The following is a 23,247-nucleotide window of genomic DNA, read 5'->3' as shown; positions in this document are numbered from 1 at the left end:
ATGCCAAGGACTACAGGCCAGTGGCACTGACGTCCCATGTCATGAAGACCATGGAGAAGCTCATCTTGGATCAGCTCCAACCCATAGTCCAGCCTTTTCTGGACCCCCACCAGTTTGCCTATCAGCCCAGCCTGAGAGTTGAAGATGCCATCATCTACTTGCTCAACTGAGTATACGGTCACCTGTATAAGCCAGCCAGCTCTGTGAGGGTCATGTTTTTTTTACTTTTCCAGCGCATTTAACACTGTCTGGCCTGCTCTTCTGGGTGATAAGCTCATAGTGATGCAAGTAGATGTCCCCCTCGGGTCCTGGATTGTTGATTACCTGACTGGCAGACCACAGTATGTATGCCTGTGGAGTTCCACAAAGAAATGTTCTCTCTCCCTTCCTCTTCACCCTCTACACCACAGACTTCAGCTACTGCACAGAGACTTGCCACCTTCAGAGGTTTTCTGATGACTCTGCAATAGTTGGATGTATCAACAAGGATGAGGAAGAGTACAGGGCGACAGTGAAGGACTTTGTTGCATGGTGCGAGCAGAACCACCTGCAGCTCAATGTGACAAAAACAAAGGAACTAGTGGTGGACCTGAGGAGGGACAAGGCACCGGTGACCCCTGTGTCCGTCAGGGGGGTCAGTGTGGACACTGGAGGACTACAAATATCTGGGTGTGTATATTGACAATAAACTGGACTGGGCTAGGAACACTGACGCCCTCTACAGGAAGGGCCAAAGTCGTCTCTATTTTCTGAGGCGCCTGAGGTCCTTCAACATCTGCAGGACTATGCTCAGGATCTTCTATAAGTCTGTGGTGGCGAGCGCTATCCTCTATGCTGTTGCATGCTGGGGAAGCTGAGGGTGGCAGATGCCAATAGACTCAACAAACTCGGCTGCAAGGCCGGCGATGTTTTGGGTGTGGAGCTGGACTCGCTAGGCCATTATGGACAATGGCTCCCATCCACTCTACGACACAGTGATGAGACACAGGAGCACATTCAGTGCAAGACTCATTCTACCAAAATGCACCACAGAGCGCCACAGGAAGTCATTCTTACCTGTGACCATCAAACTCTATAACTCCTCCCTCAGTCTGTGATTCACAAAATGTGGTTCATCTGTGCAAAACTCAATACCTAACTGTGCTGTTCATATGTGTAATAATAATAATTGGGTGCAATAACTTAGAGGTACAATCATTTGAACTGCCTTATACTAGATGTTTAATATTTATTATCACAGTCACTGCCACTTTACTATATTCATAAGAACTTAAATCCTGTGTACATATTGCAAATTTCTCTTTATCTTTGTTTAAATTATTAAAGTGTTTATTCTTTTACATAAATGGTTGCAACTGCAACAACTGCAGTTTCCCTCAGGGATCAATAAAGGATTCTGATTCTGATTCATTTGGTAGAGCATCAGACTTTTAATCTGAGGATCCAGGATTCAAGTCCCTTTTTGGGTGAGCAAGCAAGCAGTTTGGGGCAGTCATTTGCTGGAGGTTAGGGAACCAGCCATGCGACCAGAAGGTCACCGGTTCAATCTCTTGAGCTGACAGTCTGTGAACAATTTAATCAAGTTCATTTAAGAGAAAAACTGAGTCAAAATTCTGAGTAGATTGCTTAATTGATAATGGAAGGAAGGAAGAGAGACAGAGAAAGAGATTAATTAGATTAAGCAACCCTAGTCCCACAATGGGGAAACTTCACCTCCGCAACCTAACCCATCTGAACCCCAATGAAACACTACATACACATTAGTGAAGACACACACTAGGGGCAGTGAGCACACTTGTGGTGGGCAGCCCTATCCGCAGTGCCTCTATGACTGAGATACCCTTGAGGCACCTAACCACCAACTGCTCCCTAGGCACTCATAACTTTGACTCTTTTTTTTTCTTAAATAAACTTAATAGAACAGTAACTGTTTCTGTAGTTTTTCAGGGATTATGTATCCTGTATTCTCTATATACTTGTATATGTATTGTGTCAGGCCCCTCCTTATTCATAAATGGCAGCATCTGCTCACAGAAAAACAGTAGCAAAACAAAAAACATGCATCTACCCCCTAGTCAGCGGTGCTCTGGTAGTCATTGCTATCCACTGATGGGTGGGGTGGTGGGGGGCTGATAAACTGTGCAATATCAGATGAGCTACAGTCTGATGGCACACCTACATAGTGGAGCTATATGGTAGGTGTTTCCAATAAAATGTCCAACTTCTAAATGTTTGCTTTGAGAATGATATCAGTTCTGCATTTTATATCAGGTTTGTTATACAAGGTTTTCATACGCTTACAGGCTGAATTGTTGTGGCAAGAAAATTTAATATAACTGGCTTAAAAAGTAAAGAAAAAATACATACACCGTGTAAAGTATTTATGTTTGCATATGAGCATATGAGCTGATCTGTTGAAGATGAAGAATGAATTAAACCAGCTGATTTTCTGATGTTGTTTCCTGACCTGTGGCACTCGTGCCAGATCCAGCTGTGCTGTCCAGCTCGTGGTCTGAAGTCAGACAGGCCATTGTTGTGGATCTGTGATGAGAATCGGAGCAGGCGGCGGTATGAGCCCTGGTCAGCTGGATTGGCTGTGCTGGATAGACAGTTCTCCTCATGCGCACACTGCAGGGCGTACATTGGCCGGTCTTCCAGATATGTGGTTTGTTCAACAACCTCAGCATTCAGCACCAGGTCAGATGCAGCTGAGAGAAAAGAGCGGATTTAGATTAACAGCCAATCAGATAATAGGTTATATATCATATTTACCACATTTGTACAAACAATGTGCTTTAACAATGGGGTAAAGCACAAAGTGACTGGACTCTGAAGCAATGGAAATGAATTCTTTGGAGTAATTAAGCATTAAATCATGCTTCTCTACCTGGCAGTCTGCTGGCGATTGCAAGGAGAACATTACCTGCCTGACTGCATTGTGCTGACTGTAAAGTTTGGTGGAGGAGGGATAATGATACAGGGCTGTTTTCAGGGGTGGGCCTTGACCCCATTAGCTTCAGTGAAGAGAACGCTTGAGCACAGTTGCTAGGATCTCTTGTGGTTGCTGGGGAGCTGCTATGTTGTTGCTATGGTGGTTGTGTGGGTGTTGGTAGGCCATTCCAGTGGTATCCCAAGTGGTTGCAAGGGTGTTGCTAGTGTACATGTATCATGATGACAGAAGTACTGCACAACATTTGGCCACATATGTGACAGTGACTGTGGTGGAATAAAAGGTTAATATAGGAATGATTTTGTTTCAGGATGTCACACATTCCTCCATTAATTACCATGAAAAAAAGTTTGTGTTTAAATGGATGATGTGTGAAAATTGTACATTGCACATCACTAAATCTAATCATAACTTAAACACAAAGTCTAATCCTAACTCTAAGACTGTTGAGAATTAAATTTCTCCAAATAGTTTGTTAACAATTTGAACATCTGTGAACTGTTGGGGCTGTTTTACGATAATAAAGTAATACTGTACTAAGTAATAAGTAGAGTAATATGATGAAAAAGTTAAACAAAAGTACATTGCATAGTTAAAAACAGTGGTAGTTTTAAAAACAGTAGTTTTTGGCTTGGATTCTGAACTGTGTCTGTTAGAAGTTGCTGAACGCACGGTTTTTGTTGAGTGTGATGATTTAAGCATGCAGTTAGTACTAAGCTAACTGGTGTACTTAAGTATCTATCCCTTATTAGCTGCACTAGCCTTGCATCTCCAGTGCAAAAGCTAAAGAAGCAAACTTCAGACACCGAACTTGTGTTGGCAGATCAGATACATTTGTGGAAAGGGGTGCATTTGACTGTTTTGTGAACTATTGCTTTAATGGCATAGTGGCAGGTAGCATGTGATAAAGTAACCCTAAGGATCGTACTTTGAGTGCAAGAGACTCCAGCGGCGAAGCGTCCTCCTCCCTTCGGGCAGCTGATGTGCTTGCCATGATGGAGACACTGAGCCAGACTCATCTCAGTACCAGAGCACCGAACCCCACTCATTATTACGCTGTCCGCACTGACATCACCTGGCCAGTACCACGTCTCCTTCACATACACACACACACACACACACACACACACACACAAAGACACAAACACACAGAGAGGTTAACATTAAAGATCACATCATATCCTGGTTTACCACTATAGACTAATATAGGGGACACTGCAAATGATCATGAACCAATCATCATGAACCAATTTCTTACTATTAGATATTATATAAATCACTGCTATCGAAACAAACCTTGTACCTCAGAAATGGTAACTTTACAGAAGAAGAAAAAACACAATTTACTGTTAATGTAAGTCAGTGGAACCAGATGTTTTTCTAAGTCATTTTGGGTCATTTCTTTTGGTCTGTTCATTGTGAAATTTTCACACAATATAAAGAGCAACAGACATTTTCAAACTATGACAAAAACTGAACAAATATATAAAAAAAGGAGATACAAGGTTTTGTTCCAAAAGCAGTGAAATGTTGCACACATACATATGTTGTACATGTTTTATATTCAAAAGTAGGAGCGTATTGCAAAAATGTAAATAATGTAATATGTGACAGAATTCCTGAACCCCTGGAGGGAGCACTATAAGTACACTTCATACTGGAAAACTGTAGTAACATATTCTAACCACTACAGGCAGAGTTACAACTATATTTTGAAAAGGTGAAGTGCAATATCATTTACTCATAGCTAGAGGGAGCTGCCCTAACAGCTGTGGTTGAATGTGCGTAGAGAACTGGTCTTCATTACAACACATTCAGAATGTGCACAGATAGTTTGTCTTCTATACTTGTTTTTACACTGATTCTATCTATCTATCTATCTATCTATCTATCTATCTATCTATCTATCTATCTATCTATCTATCTATCTATCTATCTATCTATGATAGCTTGTGATGTTGTACTGTTGTGTGTTTTGGTTTGCTTCTGTGTTTGTTTCCATGGTGATGAGTCAGACCCCCATGCACAGTGAGTGAGAGCTAGTCTTATATCTAAACTATAAACTCTGGGGGGACCCCAAACTCATATTTTCCACATGCTCCAGCTCTCTCTCTCTCTCTCTCTCTCTCCCCCTCAGTCTGCTGAAACACTCAGGTCTTTGGGTCCAGATTTTGTTTAATACCCATATTTTCCTATCTGTATCCGGGTGGTCAAAACGTGAGGAGCAGCTCCAGCTCCATCCCACCTTCAGCAAAGAACATCTTTCTTGCAGTGCAAATTAACACACCATCTGTGTCTGTTTACAATAACTTCACTTGTGCTGTGCTACTCAAATGCAGTCAAATAATTACATGTTTACAAAAAGTTTAAAAAAAAGTTGCACAAAACAAGACTGAACTGTACTTTTCATCAAAATTTAAATCATAATAAAATCTCAGCTTCTACTTACAAACAGAGGTGTGGTACAGTTTGAAAGTTTAGAATCTGCACTTTCCACAAAATGTCTGAGCAGAAATCAGAAATAATTCATATTTATACAATCACATTTTCAGCAGTTACAGGAAGAGCAGGCTGTGCACTGAGAGATGCTGGAAGTTCAAAGATGTTTCACTGCAGTTCTAGTGAGTCAGTACTTAAGTAGTTTGTTGAGCTGCTACTGTTGTTCTTTTACTGGAGGATGGGTTTAGGATACTTCACACACCTCTGATGCCAATGTTACTGACAGTACTTAAAGATTTATGAGGTTTATTTACAGGAAAAACCACATCACACATGTAAACATTTGCGCTAACATTGCTAAGGGTGCTAGGATGAGAGCTCAAACCTTTCAGGTGTTTAAAGTACCTTTCGACCAAAAGAGTTGTGCTTTCAAGAATACAATATTCCAGAAACATTATGATAAGATATTACTGAAGCAATCTTGTTTAACTGCTCTGAGAATGTTAGAAATCCAGACGAACCGTCTGAATCCAACATAAGAGTGAAATTTGAGCCATTGTGTGATTTCTTACCATCACAGCTGCAAAATGTTCCCTTCCAATTGTGGCCAGTTTTACACAGTCATGATAATGAGACTCCATCATAGCCTGCAGAGCAACTTCAGCATTGTCCAGTTTCCACTCATAAAACTCCAAACCGAACCAATACTCCATTATTAATGTCTTAGCCTCGCACTGCCAGGCTCTCACTAAACCACTAATTAAACTATTCCACTGCCATTATCGCAGTGTAATGGCTATAACTGTTCGAAAACATGCCCTGTTGCCAGCAGGATGTTGTATTCACATGCAAAATAACTGAAGATCTTTCTGCTTACTTAGAATAGTCTGTTGCATCATCATTTTCACAGTGAATCATCAGCATACTGTAGCCAAACAAACTAAAGTGAGATCTAACAATGAACGTGAAGTGCACATTTAGACGCGAAATGTCCTGTTAATTTTTTGGCCCAAGGTAGAACCCAGTATGTGGCATGGTGAATCCTATCGTGGCTGTGATTCGGTTGCAGTAGATCATCACAGCAGTAATTTTATTCACCACATTACCAGCGCTGCTCCTACAGAATTTTTTTACAAAGAAAAGTAAAGCAACAAAGCCTTGAACTTTGTTTATATGCGACTTTAAAATGGGCAATTTCTTCCACCCAAAAAGTAGTTCCAGAGCATGCGCTCATCATTGTTACTAAGCACCTGGTAACTGGTGTAATGATGTAAATATGTGCTATAAGTTGAAACAACACAGGTTGACTTTCTGACTAATCAGAGTGTGTGGGCGGAGCTAACCATCGTAAAATGATCATTATTTCTCTTACATGGCTAAAACTAGGCCAAATTGGCCTTTTATTTTTTCACAACAGTGGTCAGAAATCAGTCCTGTGACATCAGCAAGCCATGTCAACAGTGTCTACGTGGACCAAAAGGTGGACTAATTATACTTCAAAGCTGCAGAAGGGCAGGCGAGGGGTCTCTTAAACCGCATCACGCTGTTAACTTACCCACACTATAGCTTTTAAATACTGGAGCTCACACACAGCAAACAGTAGAGCAGATTCACTTTTATTTGAATTCTGGTGCTCTCTAGGGGCTTGGACCTGGCTTTCTGTAAAGCTTAAAGCTACAATCTGATCCAGTCTACTGTAAGGTTTGTTTAAATATATCTGAAGTTGATTTATAGCTCCATTTGAAAACTGTGCACAAATAGCTGCTATACAAATTGAATGTGCTCCAGTGTGTAAGAAGATGTCAATAAAATCTCTAATTCTGGATCAGACTACATGGTACGCGTATGTTGCTATGTGCTACTGTCAGATTATACGACAAAAACTGTTTGACTTGATTCTCAGCCAGCCTGGTAGATTATTAGCTATGCTGTCCTTCTAATGGTGATTTTTCAACTATGATGATGTTCTATTGGTCAATGTTGAGCCTTATTGTTCTCCTATTGGTGATATATGTCAGAGCTGGTTGACTCAGGGACAATATCTTATTGTCTTTTTCTGAACTATGCTATTGCATTTTAAATGCAATAATTTCTGATAAATCAATTTCCGAAGAAGAGCAGAATATCCACTTTTTCTGGTATGAAGCTGCTGAATGCAGCATGGAGAAGTGGAATTTATGGATACCATCTCTATCTTTATGATATCATTGTAAACAGAAGTTTATAAGAGCATACAGTCAGAAATAAACTCCTGTGAACTACCTGGAATGCGTTGTTGGCAAAGCCCAGTCCCAGCTGCCTGCAGACCACCATCGCCTCCATTATCCCCCAGCTCTCACTGCACACCGTCCCCCAAACCAGCGAGCCGTTCCTCTCAGCCAGAACCTCCACACGACCCTCAGATGGGTTCCGGCCTCCACCCAGACGTAGCTGCGGAGGAGATTTGCAAAGTTTACAGAAGCCAAGTCAAATTTAGCCCACAGTGTTTCCCTCCTAAACAAAATGTAGTCAATCAGCCATGACATGTTTGCTTCTTTTGTTTTAGCACTGAAGCTACAAGGCTAATGTAGCTATCAATGTTGTGACAAACTGTGTATAAAAATGAAAAGTATGTAGTTTAAACAGTAGCAACAGCAACCATCAGCAATTTGGTCCATGTTTATAGATAACAGTGAGTCATACAGTGTCAGAAACCACATAATCAAGTCTATGAGTCTATGAGAGACGCTAAACACCTCCACACAGTTTGAGGCTAGCTTGTTGGCGGGGTTTAAGATTATTATTTGTTAGCTTCATTAGCCTCACAGTGCAGACTGGGGTCTGAGAACAGGAGAACAGGTTTGATGCTCTGTACTGTAATGTGTTTTTCATGCGTAAGTATCACGTATATGTATCATGGTAAATGTTCTGGTGATCTAACCCTGTTGTGAAAGCCCATGGCAGGGACATGACAGCGGACAGCAGCGTCCTCCTCGTGGCTGCAGCCGAGAGAGTCTTTATTGAAGAAGCACCCCGTCAGCGACTTCTCAAAGCCTGAACACTCCACCTCATTCATGTGGACCGGACCCATTCCTGCACACACACATAGGCACATACAGCTCAACAGCAGCATTCAGAGATAAAATATATATATAGCTAGTACAAACACGTGTTGGGTCTTAGTCCTCAAAGCTGAAGACTGAAAACACCAGCAGGGCCAAGTTGGAAGCAAAACAACACGATAAATCCTTTATAGTGAAAGAAGAATGTTCTCTTAGTAACGCTTGCCCACTGCACTGCAGTTTAACATTTTTTATCCTGAATTTCATCTTTATTATTATACCCGTTTTCAGAGACTGAGGGCCTTAATTACTTAAACCGCCAATGTATCATTTAGTTATTATTTAAAATCAGTTACTCAGTATCTGCTATGAATTGTTCAGGATCTACTATAAATTATTCATTATCTACTAGAATTTATTCAGGATCTACTATGAATTATTCAGTGTCTGCAATAATTATTACTAACACACACTAAAGTCTAACTTCTGTAGATTTGAAAACTGAAGTGCATTTAGAGTTTAATGTTTGTGTATAAGAGAACTGAAGATGCTGCTGATCTCTGTGCTTGTGAAATACAGCTGAAGGACACTGAGGATCAATCAGTGAGGGATTCCACACACGTGTAGGTTTCAGTTCCAGCAGGAAATAGCACTGACACACGGGACGCCCTCCAGTTCTCCACACATTAGTCAGAGGAGAGTGACCCACGTGTGAGTAAACGGCATCTCCATGGTAACGGGCATGGTTCCCTCTGGTCTGCTACATCCATTTGGCCTGGGCAGTGTTCAGCAGTGTTTTTCACTGTGGCTAAGTAAGAATAAACTGAACACTTTGAGTAATGATCTCCAGAGTGCAGCTGTTGATACTAGCAAGCACTTATGATAATAAAGAAACGGCAAACACTCCACAGTCTCAGACAGCTTTATACCCAACAAGTCTAGGAACATAAACTGTACCGAGGTTCTATATGGTTACAGCAGCGCTCTAAAGATCCACCTCACTAGATATACGTTTTACATGAGTTTAAGAACAACCTGATAGAAATGTTTACCACTTCAATACTTCAAATTCAATACTTCAAGTTTCTAACACTAAAGTTTCTAAAAATTAAGGTGCCAAAAAGGGTTCATTGCCACAGAAAGACCACTTTTGGTTCCCTAAATAACCCATCCATGGACAGTTCTACAAAGAAAGTTGTCTACCAATTAAAAGCTTTTCCTAGAACCATGGCAAGAACATTTAGGAACTTATTGAAGAGCTTTGAGAGTATTTGTATGAGTTTATTTCCAAAATTAATATTTTAAATGTTAATAAATGCTTGTTCTGACTTCACCCTGCTCCTCAAAAAGTAACTTGTTTCTCAGCCACTGCAACTGTACACAAAAGTGGTTCTTTGAGGGTTCTTTAATAAAGAAAATGACTCTGTAGTATAGAAGCATGAACACTCAAAGAACCCTTTGCATGATTAAAGTGTTCTTTGCATCATGAAAAGATCGCTTCTATTGTTACATTGTCAATCTTGTAGCAATAGAAGAACACTTTTAGGTACTATATAGAACCCTTTTCCAAAAGGTTTGATATAGAACCAAGTACAGCACATTATCCATCAATCTGAAGAACCATTTCACCATGCAAAGAACCCTTTAATTATGTAAAAGGTTCTTTGGGGGTTAATGGATCTATGTAGAACCATTTTCTTTACTAAGGAACCCTTGACAAACCATCTTTTACACTATCTGGCCAAATGATTGTAGATAGCAGCGTTTCTTCTGAAATCAAAGCTGTTAATTAGGGTTGAGAATCTCTAGGGACCTCACTTTTTTGACTTAAAGGGAGATGAACTAAGCTGCAGCCTACAGCACTTCTGCCCCTCCCACTCACACTGAAGTTATATGGGGTGTTTCAGCCTGCTGAAAGGCATAGGAACAAAAACAGCTTGTTTAATTCTAAGGGATAAAGAGAGGTTGGAAGATGGTCATCTAGAAATGAATAATTGTTTTTAGTGCATAAACCCACATTAAGATTATAACCGGACCTGAAAAGTAACACAGAAGTTCAGGGATTCAGGGCGTCGGGATTCAGTTCTCTATTTTTGTTTTTTTATTTAGCCTACTTTATGATTTTCTCCATATTTGTTATTAACAAAGTTTCTGCGGCTTAAACATGCTTTCAGTTCTTTTTTTCGTTATATACTTTTTTAACATGAACAGGTGACCTTATGTCCCATTCTATTGGTCAGTGCTCTTCTATGGAGATTATCCAAGCTGTGTTAGCAATGACCTTAAAGCACCTGAATCACTTATTAGAAGGACTGTCTGAATACGTTTAGACACCTGTGTAGCATCATCAGTCCTTTTGGAAAATGATCTCTGGTGGTTTATATGTGTTTAACACCTTTTTATCACTGTATTTCTAAATAAGGTTTCATATAAAATTTCATGATTCTGTTGTATTCACTGTTATTCTAAAATGTGTAAAATGGTGACACTTGTCTTTTGACTGTAATATGTTAAACAGGTGTTGGGTTTAAGAGCTGAAAGCTGAAGACTGAAAACACCAGCAGGGCCAAGTTGGAAGCAAAACAACACGATAAATCCCTCCTGGTGAAATAAGAATATTTTCTTAGTAGCGCTCGCCCACTGCTCTGCAGTTTAACATGTTTATCCTGAAGTTCAGCTCAGTGTTCATTATTATAACTGTTTTCATAGATTGAGGGGACTTAATCACTTATTATTATACTAATAACACTGTTATTATCTTAAAACCTATTATTTATCAATTGCTATGAATTAGTCAGCAACTACTATGAATTATTCAGTATCCACTAAAATAATTCAGTGCCCAATAATTATTAAGTAACTAACAAAATTAAAATTAACACAATTAAAAATTTTAAGTCTATGGACTGATTATAATTCATGTAAATAGTTCATTGTAAAACAGTAGATCAGTTTTGAAGTTCAAGTTCAATACACACACTTGTCTAATGACAGTAAATAATACTTTCCTAATATTAAAGTACTGCCATTTACAGTATAGCATGAATATATTGTGTGAACATTACTTGTTACATTAATATACTTTACAGATCTCATCAGTGATAATATGCAGCATGTGTTGGCCGTGTTTCGGGAGCAGATGTTTGCAGCTGGACTTGCAGCTTCAAGAATCCTCACTGCTGCTTCTGTTCAGTGTGTGAATTTTTAGCTAAAGCCTCTCTCTCTCTCTCTCTCTCTCTCTCTCTCTCTCTCTCTCACACACACACACACACACAGATCAGCCTGAGTGAGTTACAGCGGGAAGTCTTGGTCTAAAATGTAATAATTCAAAGAAACTGGCTCTGTGATCCATCATATTGCCACTGTATGTGGATATACACGGTGCATCAAAAGTTTAGGGACACTTTCCCTTCTTATGTGGCATTTTCTCATTATTATTCTCCAATTTAGAAAACTCCCTGTGGAGGTTTAGTTTGCCATAAAGCAGCTCTGTGCTGATATTTATCTTCAACAGTCAGCTTCATGATCATCTTTCTTGGTGCGAAAAGCCGATTTTGCTGAAAAATGACCCTGCCTCCCTCCAAATGAACCTGATTAGTCTTTAATATGGTCAGTTATTGTAAAATAATGAAGAAAACACTATTATTTTGAAACATTAGGTGTCTCCACTACACACAACAGGGAGCTAGCCTAGCCCTAGCATTATTTAATCAAATCAAATCAAATTTATTTGTATAGCGCTTTTTACAACGGATGTTGTCACAAAGCAGCTTTACAGAATTTCGGAAAAGACAAAGTTTTAACAGGACTGTAAGAATGTACAGAAACCCCCTGGTGGGCAAGCCAGTGGCAACAGTAGCAAGGAAAAACTCCCTCAGAACTGAGGAAGAAACCTTGGGAGGAACCAGGCTCACCAGGGGGGACCCATCCTCCTCTGGTCAAACTACCTACAAGTGATTATACCACTAATATTAATAGCAGTAATATTGGTATTAGGAATAGCTAGGAGTCCATAAGAATATCATTTAACTATCTAGCTACAAAGCAGAGCTGTGATAAAACGTACAGTAACAGCTGATTAGCTCTCCAAAGAAATAGCTCTGCTAGCTAACATTAGCTTGCTTATGAGTTAGGTCAGTTTCTATTTGTGTATCATTTTATTTGTGACTTTTACAACTGAGGCAGTCCATGTATTTTGGAGTCAGGGCTTTGGAGTTAGCAAAACGGCTTATTCACAGTTAGCCTCAGCTAACATCTGCTAAAGTGGATACACCTTCGATCAGCATGAAATTCTTCTTCCTTTTCTATATTAGCTGGATGTATTCAGACAATTCCCCCCTTCCACCTCCAGCAAAACAAACTTCACAAAATGCAAAATACAGCAGGATATTGTTGCACGCTAACAAAACCTCATCGCTTTTTTTGTCGATTGTTTTTTTTGCACTATTTATGCATGACAGCTGCATGAAAATACTGTGTGAAAAATTAATGAATGGATCAACAAAAGTGCTCAAAAACCACTTGGAATAAAACCTCTTTATATTAACGTACATTGAAAGTTAAGAACATTTTTGGAGATACATGTTTTTCTTTAAACAGCGAGGATATACATATTTACAAAGCATGTTTTGTGTAAATGAAGTGATAAATTGTAGAAGAGTGGTTATCTGATCTGTTACCATGACAAATTTAATTAAATTTGACCACAAATTCATAAACAGAATAAAGCGGGTTGTAAAAAATGACAAAATTCCAGATCACGAAATAGAACAAAGTTAGAAATTAAATTTCTTCATAAAACCAGTATGGGCGCACATTACAGTTTGAACACCTCTTATCTAAATATGTGAAGGGCGCAGTTGTAGATACTCACCCTGCCCCATGCGGCCACCAGTCAGAGCCTCTTTAGCCGTGCCGAAGCCCAGCTCTCTGCACACCACTGTGGCGGCCTTCAGGTCCCAGTTATCGTCACACACCGTCCCCCACACTCCGTTCTTCAGCACCTCCACACGACCCTCGCCTATGTTTGCCCCACCACGCAGACGCACCAGGGGTTGCTGGGATAAACAAACATTTTTCTAGGATCCACTAAACAGTGCAGGTACGATAAAAAACTTTCAGGCTGTCTTCATAACTGAAGCTGGTCCAATAGTGTAAATAAGAACATAATAGTATATAGGTCTCGACAATTTAAGATTATGAAATCACAAATTTCACCACAACTCCCTCCCAGTCCTGTCCATGTGTTTGTGTTTTGTTTTTGTCTGGTCCACGTGCTTTTTGTTTTGATCCCCTGTCTGGCCCCTTGTTTTGTGACTCCACCCCTGATTATTTCCACCTGTGTTTTCACCCGAGTCCTGTTATCCCTTGTTAGCCTTCTTGTATTTAGCCCTGTGTTCTCCCCTGTGTTGTTGCTGGTCTTTTTTTGGACTGTTGTTTGATGTATGTGCTGTTGTTTGCTGTTTGATGTTTGAGGTTTGCTGTATGTTTTTCTTCTGGTCCTGTTTGTGTACCTGTTTATTTATATTATGTCTGTCCCTCCTGCTCTACGTATTGGTCACTTGAACCTGGACTGTCTTGACCCTGATTTTGGATTTGCCCATAATAAACCTCACTTGTCTCCACACATGTGTCCGCCTCCTCGCTCCATGGTGTTACAACAGAATGGAGTGATATGGACAGTAAAAATAATACACCAAACCAGAGGATTGGTTTTTTTTTTTTGCAAAAATGAGCAGGTGCTATTGAATATTATTATAATTGAGTCATTCCGAACTTGGTGCAGCTGAACTACCGCCTTCATCACAGCAAATTTTTATAGTCCTATAATCAACTCTGTATGAAACTTCTCTACCCGGAAATCACGGAACAGCAGGAAACGTGCAGATCATCACTGTGGCTTATGCTTCATTCTAGGTTTGGCTGGGCTTTCCCTGCGGACTGTATGATCGGTACTGTATACTTTAAATGTTCCCATCTCTCCAGTGCTGTGCTGGGGTTTAAAAATGCTTTACTGATCCTCTGCAGAGAGAGTGAGATTCTAGATCAGTGCCAGTCGGCGATTCCAGCAGCTCACAGCAGGCTGGTGTTGGCTTCTTTGAAGAGCATTAAAGGCATTCTATTCTATTCTATTCTATTCTATTCTATTCTATTCTATTCTATTCCATTTCATTCTGTTGTTTTGTTCCATTCTATTCTGTTCTGTTCTGTTCTATTCCATCTCATTCTATTTTATTTCATTCTATTCAGTTTATTCTACTCTATTCTATTCATTTATATTGTATTCTATTTTAACCTCAAAAGATCTAGCTGGCATTAGCATTATGTACTCAGGGAGCTCTAAGTGAGATGGCTTATTCTTAAAGTCTGTTATTCTTTGTTTAGTTTATTTAAAATAATCGTCCCGCTTGTCGTATTTTAACACTGTAACACAGTATTGTAGCAATACTACAACGATGCTCAAAAGAAAACTATCCAATCAGGATTAGAGCCAGCTCTCCCATTGGTTAAGATTTCAGGAGCTAGACTTACACATTAGATTAACTACTAACATAATTAGGATGTAACAGAGGAATCAATCAATCACACTTCCAATTACAATGGAAATAGTTTAATCAAAAGCATGACTCCAGTCTTTATGGATGTTATAGATATGTCATTGACTTTAAATACTAGCCATAGTCTAAGCATGTTCTGGTTTGCTGATAGGAATGTAAATCAGCGGCGACAGCTCTATGTCAGAACTCTTTACTGAAAGAGTCACTGTAAAATAGCCACATATAAGCTCAGATATATGAGAATGTCTGTTACAAGCTGTAGATAAAAAAATATTAAATGACTTTTACAAGCTTTGAATGTCTGTGCTTAATCTAAAATGGCCAAAAAATGCTCATGGGTGCCAGAATTATAATAATACTATTATAAATCCCATTTGGGCACTAGCAGAAGTTAGCAAAGCAATATTGTTGAGGTGGCTTTCCTTCACATTTTTTTACATTTAGGGGGGCAACAAGTTACCACATAACAGTCACAGGTTACCATGAGAGAGCTTTTACAGATGTACGTCTGGTTCATATCACCACCACTTTGACTCTGTAAGTTTCTAGAATGGGGCATTTCAAGCCACTCTGTTTGAGTTTGTTTACACCATAACCATTTAATTACAGAGGAAATCAGAAGAATTGGTGCAATTTCTCTTTAGAAAGTGACCTCAGGACAGTCTGATATGAATGCAGAGCTTAAGGCCTGCTTCAGCTCCACAGGACCAATGAACCCCTCTTTAAAAGCTGTTTATTCAGGGTAGGCCAACAGTCCTTGTAGAGCTATTCCAGATGACAGTGTCTGGCTGGAAGATTCATCAATCAACATGCTGAATAAACATGAAATCCACATCAACTTGCTGTATAAACATCTAATCATGGCCCTCAACGCCATCCACAGGCTCCATATCCTCATGGACCCTCCATCTCTTACATAATCTTCTGACTGTTCAAAGCATTTTCCTGGAAGTCCTGGTGTTGGGTTGATATACTGTGTAAGCCTGCACTGCTTGCCAAGCTGTATGGGAACTGCTGTGACTTTTCGTGCATTACAGAGGAAAAAACAGGGATGATTCATGGGAAAGATGACAGATTAGCTATAGTTTCTCTATCTGAAATATGCAAGTCACATTGCAGCTGCAGGACGGGGGAGAATCTGAGGTTCTGTGGTTAGAAGTGTAAAATGAAGCTCCCATGACATCACATGAAAGTCTACACTGGTTTCTCCTTCTTTCCACAGAAATAAATGCATGGAAAAGAGTGTTTCACACATAGGCACATGTCAGCATTCAGCAGATACTGTAAGTGAATGTGCTCACTGGAACGTTCCCCCTTTTCTCATATACAGCACAAGTCAAAAGTTTATTTGTCAGAATCTTCAAGCTGCTCTGATCTAAAGGATTGTGCCTAAATGCTCTCAAATATAGATAGTGCAGGTCTTGCTTGTGGGAAACACTGTGATACTAAAACAATAAGCCATATGATGTTTAATCACGAGAAGAATGCTCTACGCAGAGCAGAGTTAAATTCCCTTTCCTGTAATAAAATCACTGTGGCGCACAGCCTTAGATGGCTTATTGCTTTAAAATGGCATCCAACATAAAATATGATAAAACACACACTTTGGCATAAAAGAATTTTCGAACAAGGAGAACGTTCGATCACCCATCGCTGTGTATTGTGGTCATTTCATGAACAGAAATACAGATTGAGAAATTTATAACGGCCTTGAACATGACTCGGCCAATCAGATTTTAACACCAGAACTATCATGATTAATATTAAGGTACTTGGAACAGATTAGAGAACAAAAAAAAACTTTAAACATAAATCTTTAAACAAGACTGGGACAGTCAGGAATGCTCTACATGTCTCTAATGTTAGAATAAATTCACACATGTACGCAAGTATAGCTATCAACATCCAGCAAAGCACACAGTCCTGATGTTCTCGGCATGCATTCTAATGTTACTGTAACAGTTATAAAGGGAGATAAAATAATCAGAATTATAATTGAGAATTTCATATTTTTGTTATAGTTTCTATGATTGCATTTATATTACTCCTTTTTTGCTATAACTTTAAAATTGTATCATTGTTGTTATTCTACAATGTATAAAATAATTTATTAATGCAATTATATTCCTTTTCTGCTCTTCCTTATTTTGCTATTTTACTCCTATTATTTTATTTTTTGTTATTCTGGCTTAATGATTCCATTTATATTATTCCTTTTTTGCTATTCTTTTTATATTATTCCATTGTTTTTATTCTACTCCTATTAATACATTTATATTGTTCCTTTTTTTGTTATTTCATTTTTATTATTCTGTTTCTATTATTCTTATTAATATATCATTACTCTTCTACACGGTGGGCCATTTATATGGATGTTATGTTAAAACCAGTTTGATGTGTCACGTGACCCTCTTAACATTGAAAAAACTAAAGTTGGATCCAAAATGCCCAACCTCAAAATGGCCCCCATGGTCCCCACCCATCTTGAAAAGTTTTCCCCCTCCCATAAACTAATGTGCCACAAACAGGAAGTTAATATTACCAACTAATTCCCACTTTATTTGGGTGTATCCATATAAATGGCCCACCCTGTATTATTCAATTTCTATTATTAAGCTGATCTAAGTAGCTTAATGTTAATTATAAAATGGATAGTTCCAGTCCTAAATATCTGATTGGCTGAGCCATATTCAAGGCCATTGTAAATTCCCCGATATACACACAGCTATATGACTTCATCACAAAAACTAAACTGCAGAACTGAATGGTGAGAAGTAATTAAAACCCTGGATGTATGCCAAATGTTTTTGTACTTCCTAAATAATGGAGTATGGATGTGTCTGAATCCCAAACGACTATTTTGTAGCTATATTATGTACCTCTGAGGTGCAGGAGCCAATATTTAAATTCCTAGGTAGTGCACTATGTAGGAAGCAGCGAGACATTTGAGATTCAGCGCAGTGATGCTAAATAACCACGGAGGTAATTTGGTGACCAAAAAGTACTTATAGAGCTACGGTTTTTGCATTAAACAGTGCTGTGTTATCATGTTTATTGTTACGACAAAAAGTTAAAATTCATTAATGTTGCCCTCATTCATGAGGTCCACAGTTGCTTAGCAACGAAACTATACTCTGAAGGAATTATATTTCTTGGTGGAATACTTGTTTATGTCTATTACTATTATTATTATATGAGTATTACTCAATAAATTATTGTATTTGATCATATTGAATGTCATTTTATAAAAGCAATAAGCCACTTGAGGCTGTGCATTAGAGTGATTTTATCACGGGGTAGTTTTACTCTGCTTCATGTCGTACCTAAGAACACCTTTCCCTGTGATAAAATCGCCTCTCGTGGTTCTTAGCTTAGCTTATTTTAGCGTAAACCTGTTTACTTCAGTCAATGTATCATCATTTCTCATTATAAGATTGTTGTAAGGATGTTAAAAGATTATTATAAAAAGGCTAAACAGAATATGTGAAGATGACCTTCTCTGAGGAAGAACAGTTTTAGTCTCTCTTGTCCAGTCTATGAGCAGGTTAATACTCGCTGCAGTGCCCCTAGCTGCAGTGCCCCTAGCTGCAGCGCTCAGAATATACCTTGCATTTGTGTTGTGTTATGATTTTTTTTTTAATTTAGAGCATAGTGACAAGTATAATGTAATTTAGTGCAGGCTACATTGTGTGTTTGTGTTTGTTTGTGTTGTACCTCGGGTCTGTAGGCCTTCCTGAAGCCAGAGGACTGTGTGGGGGCAAAAGCTCTGCCCGGAATACAGCTCACTACCACAGGCATCCCGCGGACACACGTACTGTTCCCCACCAGCTTCAGCACTTTACCCATCCTGCAGGAGGACAGGTGTGCCTCGTTCCCTGTGCAGTTCACTGAGAAACCCCAGTAATTTTTCTTCCTGCGCTGAGACAGCAGCCTGAGAGGAACACAACACAACAAAACAAATCTGATTACAGGAAATTCAATGATTCAGAATATTTAGGAACATGATGAAAAAACCTTTACTGAAAGATATCTGTCATGTAATGGTACACTGCATGCTAAAACCTAAGATAGCAGAGTTGAGATCATATATATATGATAGATAGATAGATAGATAGATAGATAGATAGATAGATAGATAGATAGATAGATAGATAGATAGATAGATAGATAGATAGATAGATAATCATTGAAATCATTGAATTCAGGTGTTCAAATTATTTCCATGGCCACAAGTGTATAAAACCAAGCACCCAGGCCTTCAGACTGCTTCTACAAACATTAGTGAAAGAATGGGTCGCTCTCAGGAGCTCAGTGAATTCCACCATGGTAACGTGATAGGATGGCACCTGTGCAACAAGTCCAGTTGTGAAATTTCCTCGCTACTAAATATTCTACAGTCAACTGTCAGTGATATTATGACAAAGTGGAAGCGATAGGGAATGGTACCAACTCAACCACGAAGTGGTCGGCCACGTAAAATGACAGAGTGGGGTCAGCGGATGTTGAGGTGCATGGTGCACAGAGGTTGCCAACTTTCTGCAGAGTAAATCACTGCAGACCAAACTTCATGTGACCTTCAGATTAGCTCAAGAGGAGGGAGCTTCATGGAATGGATTTCCATGGCTGAGCAGCTGCATCCAAGCCTTACATCACCAAGCGCAATGTAAAGCATCAAATGCAGCGGTGTAAAGCACCACCACTGAACTCTAGAGCAGTGTTCTCTGGAGTGACAAATCACACTTCTCTATCTGGCAATCCGTAATTGTCTTACTGCATTGTGCCAAGAGTAAAGTTTGGTGGCCTTCTCGTTCAATCGGTGTCTGATTGCTTCTGGAAGAATGGTCAAAAATTCCCAAAACCACACTTCTAAACCTTGTGGAAAGTCTTCCCAGAAGAGTTGTAGCTGATATAGCTGCAAAGGGTGGGCCAACATCATATTAAACCTTATGAATTAAGAATGGGATGTCACTCAAGTTCATATGTGTGTGAAGACAGACGAGTGAATACTATTGGACATATAGTGTATATAGATAGATAGATAGATAGATAGATAGATAGATAGATAGATAGATAGATAGATAGATAGATAGATAGATAGATAGATAGATAGATAGATAGATGTCACTTTTTCAAAGTAAGTATTAAAGCAATAGTAAAAAATTTTATTTGCACAGCTTTCCTCTCTTATCCCACATGTCGTGACACTGTATCATAATAGTGCTCTCTATAAACATGGAACAAAGTTCATTCTAAGTGTCTTAATGGCACATAAATGTTACTTTAAGATTAGATGGAAGCCAAACAGACCCCACTCACATTCACATTCATCTGATGATCTGGTTTCTTAAACTTGTCTTTTCTGGCTTGTGAGAAAACGTTTGCACTATTTAACCCTTTTCAGGCTCATTTAATCCAGCACATCACCACACACCTGCATATTTCCCATATTTCAAATGATTTGAAAAATTTAAGTATTACATTCCATTCGGTGCCAGTCTTTCAGCCCAGAACTGCATATTTCACAGACAGGGAATCTGTTTTGTTTTCATACTTCAGGAGAAAAATGAGGGGAAAGGAATGTTGGAGTAGCTAATAAATGGAATGTGATCGTCTCAGCTTCATTATCTCTACAAAAGCACAATTTCAAGTCGGAATCATAATTTATCACTGAGCTACAGCAAAAACCTGAAACTAAACTAATGTGCCACTCATTTTGACTATGTAGAAACAGCTTGGGATGCATGGTTAAATCAAAGAAAAAGAATAAGTTAATAGCTTTAGGGCACACAGTTTATAGTCCCCATTTAAATCAGCAACTAATACATTCAGATCACTTCAGTTTCACTTGTATGGTGTGTTGTATAACAAAAACTTCTGTATGTAAATAGAGCAAGGCAATATAGCAAAACCTGTTCATGATACACAATATGCATGACAATATTTCAGTTTTCTGAGATTTATTAAGTTGTAACAGACAAAACAGCACCTGTAGTGCCACATGTACAACATGCTACAATAATAATAGTAATAATAAAAATAAACCTACTATAGTGTTTTACACCAGTGCTAACTGTACTGCTCAAAATTTAATCAAACAGGCCTAATTGTGCTCACTTTGCAAAGAAACATGTGGTTGGTCACTGTTGTATCTGACTGGCGAATATCAGTTTATTAAAAGTTATTATGTAAAAGGTTCTATACATACAAAAAATTAGCATGGTGTCCCACAGGGTTTTGTTCTAGGACCCCAATGATTTTCAATGGTACAACTACAATTACTTTCACTGACTACAGTTCTCTGTAAAGATGGTGTTAGTTTGCTTTGCTGTGTGGATGACACACAGCTACACTGATTAGCCAATTAATTAGCCAAACTACACCCTCTAGTGTCTGACCAACCTGGAATACATTACTCAGTGGCAATTCTCAGGGAAGAATCCCTGTGCTGGAGCAAGAAAAAACACTTACTTGTAGGCTCTCGTGTTGAAACCCTTCACTCCAGGAAAACCGTACATGCCACATACGACACGGCTGTTCATCATGTTCCAGTCCTCATCACAAATCTGCCTCCATTTCCCAGCATCCTTCAGCTCCACAAAGCCCTCTGTGATGGGAACACGTTTGCGCTGGGAATACGTTGCCCGGATACGCACATCCTCCACCCGCACATCCAGAGTCTGAGAGAGAAGATCAATAGTTAACATTTTAGAACTTCATGTTGATTATTTCACTCTTGTAACTCATTAACACAAGCAGAGATATTTTCAAAGAACATTTCTGCAAAAAAACTTATGAATCAGCCAAGACAGGTTTGAGTAGAAAACATGTCAAAACACAACAACCATCTACCTAGTTGTCTTACAGGGGAATTACACCACTGTTTTCCAAAATTCCTGCATAATTAATGGTTAAGATGTAAGCAGTCAATCCAAATGGTTTGGTGTAAAATGCTCTGCTCTAGAGAAACTTACCGAGTCAGAATTGTTCACAGTGGTAGTGATAGGAACCAGACGTCCACCTCTAAAAGCTCCCTCACAGAGAGTTATTACAACCCCAATTCCAATTAAGTTGGGACATTGTGTAAAACATAAATAAAAACAGAATATGATGATTTGCATGGTTTTGTAGTAAAAGAGGCCTGCCTGCAGTCCAGACCTGTCTCCCATTGAAAATGTGTGGCGCATTATGAAGCGCAAAATACGACAACGGAGACCCCGGACTATTGAGTAACTGAAGTGAAGAATGGGAAAGAAATCCACCTACAAAGCTTCAACAATTAGTGTCCTCAGTTCCCAAATGCTTATTGAGTGTTGTTAAAAGGAAAGGTGATGTAACACAGTGGTAAAGATGCTCCTGCCCCAACTTCTTTGGAACGTGTTGCAGGCATCAAAATCATTGGAATTCGGGTTGTACAATATGCTTCCTTTATGTTGTTTTGCAACAGTTTTTTTTTTTCAGAAGATTTCGGCCTAAAATGTAGTTTTAAAATCCATTCATCTTGGAGATTCATGCAGGTTGATGTGAGGCAAAAGAAAACTTATTATTTCAGATTTTTCAGATCCACTATTTTCCCCATCATCAACATTCCATATAAAACATGTTGGGTTACTGGTGGTTTTGGATAGTAAATAAAATGTCTATATTTGTTTCCTATCAGAACTACAGTAAAGAGATCTGAACCATTTCACAACAAACCACTCTGAATCACTCTGTTTACATCTCACACACTGAATTATAGAGGAAATTTTGAAAATAAAAATGTGTCATTACCATGACAGTACACATTTATATATGTCCATATTCAGCCTACAGCAGTGTAGCCCTGCCCATTCACACTAAAGTGTGAAGAGTGCTTTATGTAGGCACTAAGTTCAGCAACCAATCAGAACAGATATAATTTACAAACATCACCTTTGAAGACACAGTAACAAAAACAGGTGGCTTTTTTGTAAGGGATAAAGCAAGGAGAGAAAATTAATTATGGCAACTTAAACCACAAAAATTCCAGAAGGACCAAAAAATGTAATAATGGATATATATATATATATACAGGACCCTTTAACCCATTAAAATCTTAGGTTGATTACATACTGAAGCTTATTATTCGGTAACTACAGAGACTTCAATGCAAACTAGCTGAGCTAAACTTTGGACACACATAGACAAAGCTAAAAAGAATAGTGGTCCAAAGTTTGTACATTATTATGGATAACAGGCAAACTGTGCACATTTTTCTGTCAAACTATTAATTTTACCCATT

At 38.9% G+C, this 23,247-nt stretch overlaps 1 protein-coding gene across 1 annotated transcript in view; it reads right to left on the bottom strand.

Annotated features, from left to right (window-relative positions):
- loxl2a (lysyl oxidase-like 2a) overlaps positions 1 to 23,247 on the bottom strand; it is a 59,151-nt gene that overhangs the window by 7,396 nt on the left and 28,508 nt on the right. Inside the window, exons 4-10 of the mRNA XM_017719474.2 lie at positions 21,456 to 21,664; positions 18,702 to 18,918; positions 13,304 to 13,487; positions 8,310 to 8,461; positions 7,652 to 7,819; positions 3,879 to 4,044; positions 2,468 to 2,708 (exon numbers count right to left, since the gene is read on the bottom strand). Of these exons, the coding sequence (XP_017574963.1) occupies positions 2,468 to 2,708; positions 3,879 to 4,044; positions 7,652 to 7,819; positions 8,310 to 8,461; positions 13,304 to 13,487; positions 18,702 to 18,918; positions 21,456 to 21,664 (1,337 nt within the window). The remainder of the gene's footprint in view (positions 1 to 2,467; positions 2,709 to 3,878; positions 4,045 to 7,651; positions 7,820 to 8,309; positions 8,462 to 13,303; positions 13,488 to 18,701; positions 18,919 to 21,455; positions 21,665 to 23,247) is intronic.

This window comes from Pygocentrus nattereri, chromosome 18, assembly GCF_015220715.1.
Source record: "Pygocentrus nattereri isolate fPygNat1 chromosome 18, fPygNat1.pri, whole genome shotgun sequence".
NCBI classification, from domain to species: Eukaryota; Metazoa; Chordata; class Actinopteri; order Characiformes; family Serrasalmidae; genus Pygocentrus; species Pygocentrus nattereri.
Note: the sequence above shows the minus strand (reverse complement) of the source record. Positions and strands in the feature narration are given on the sequence as shown.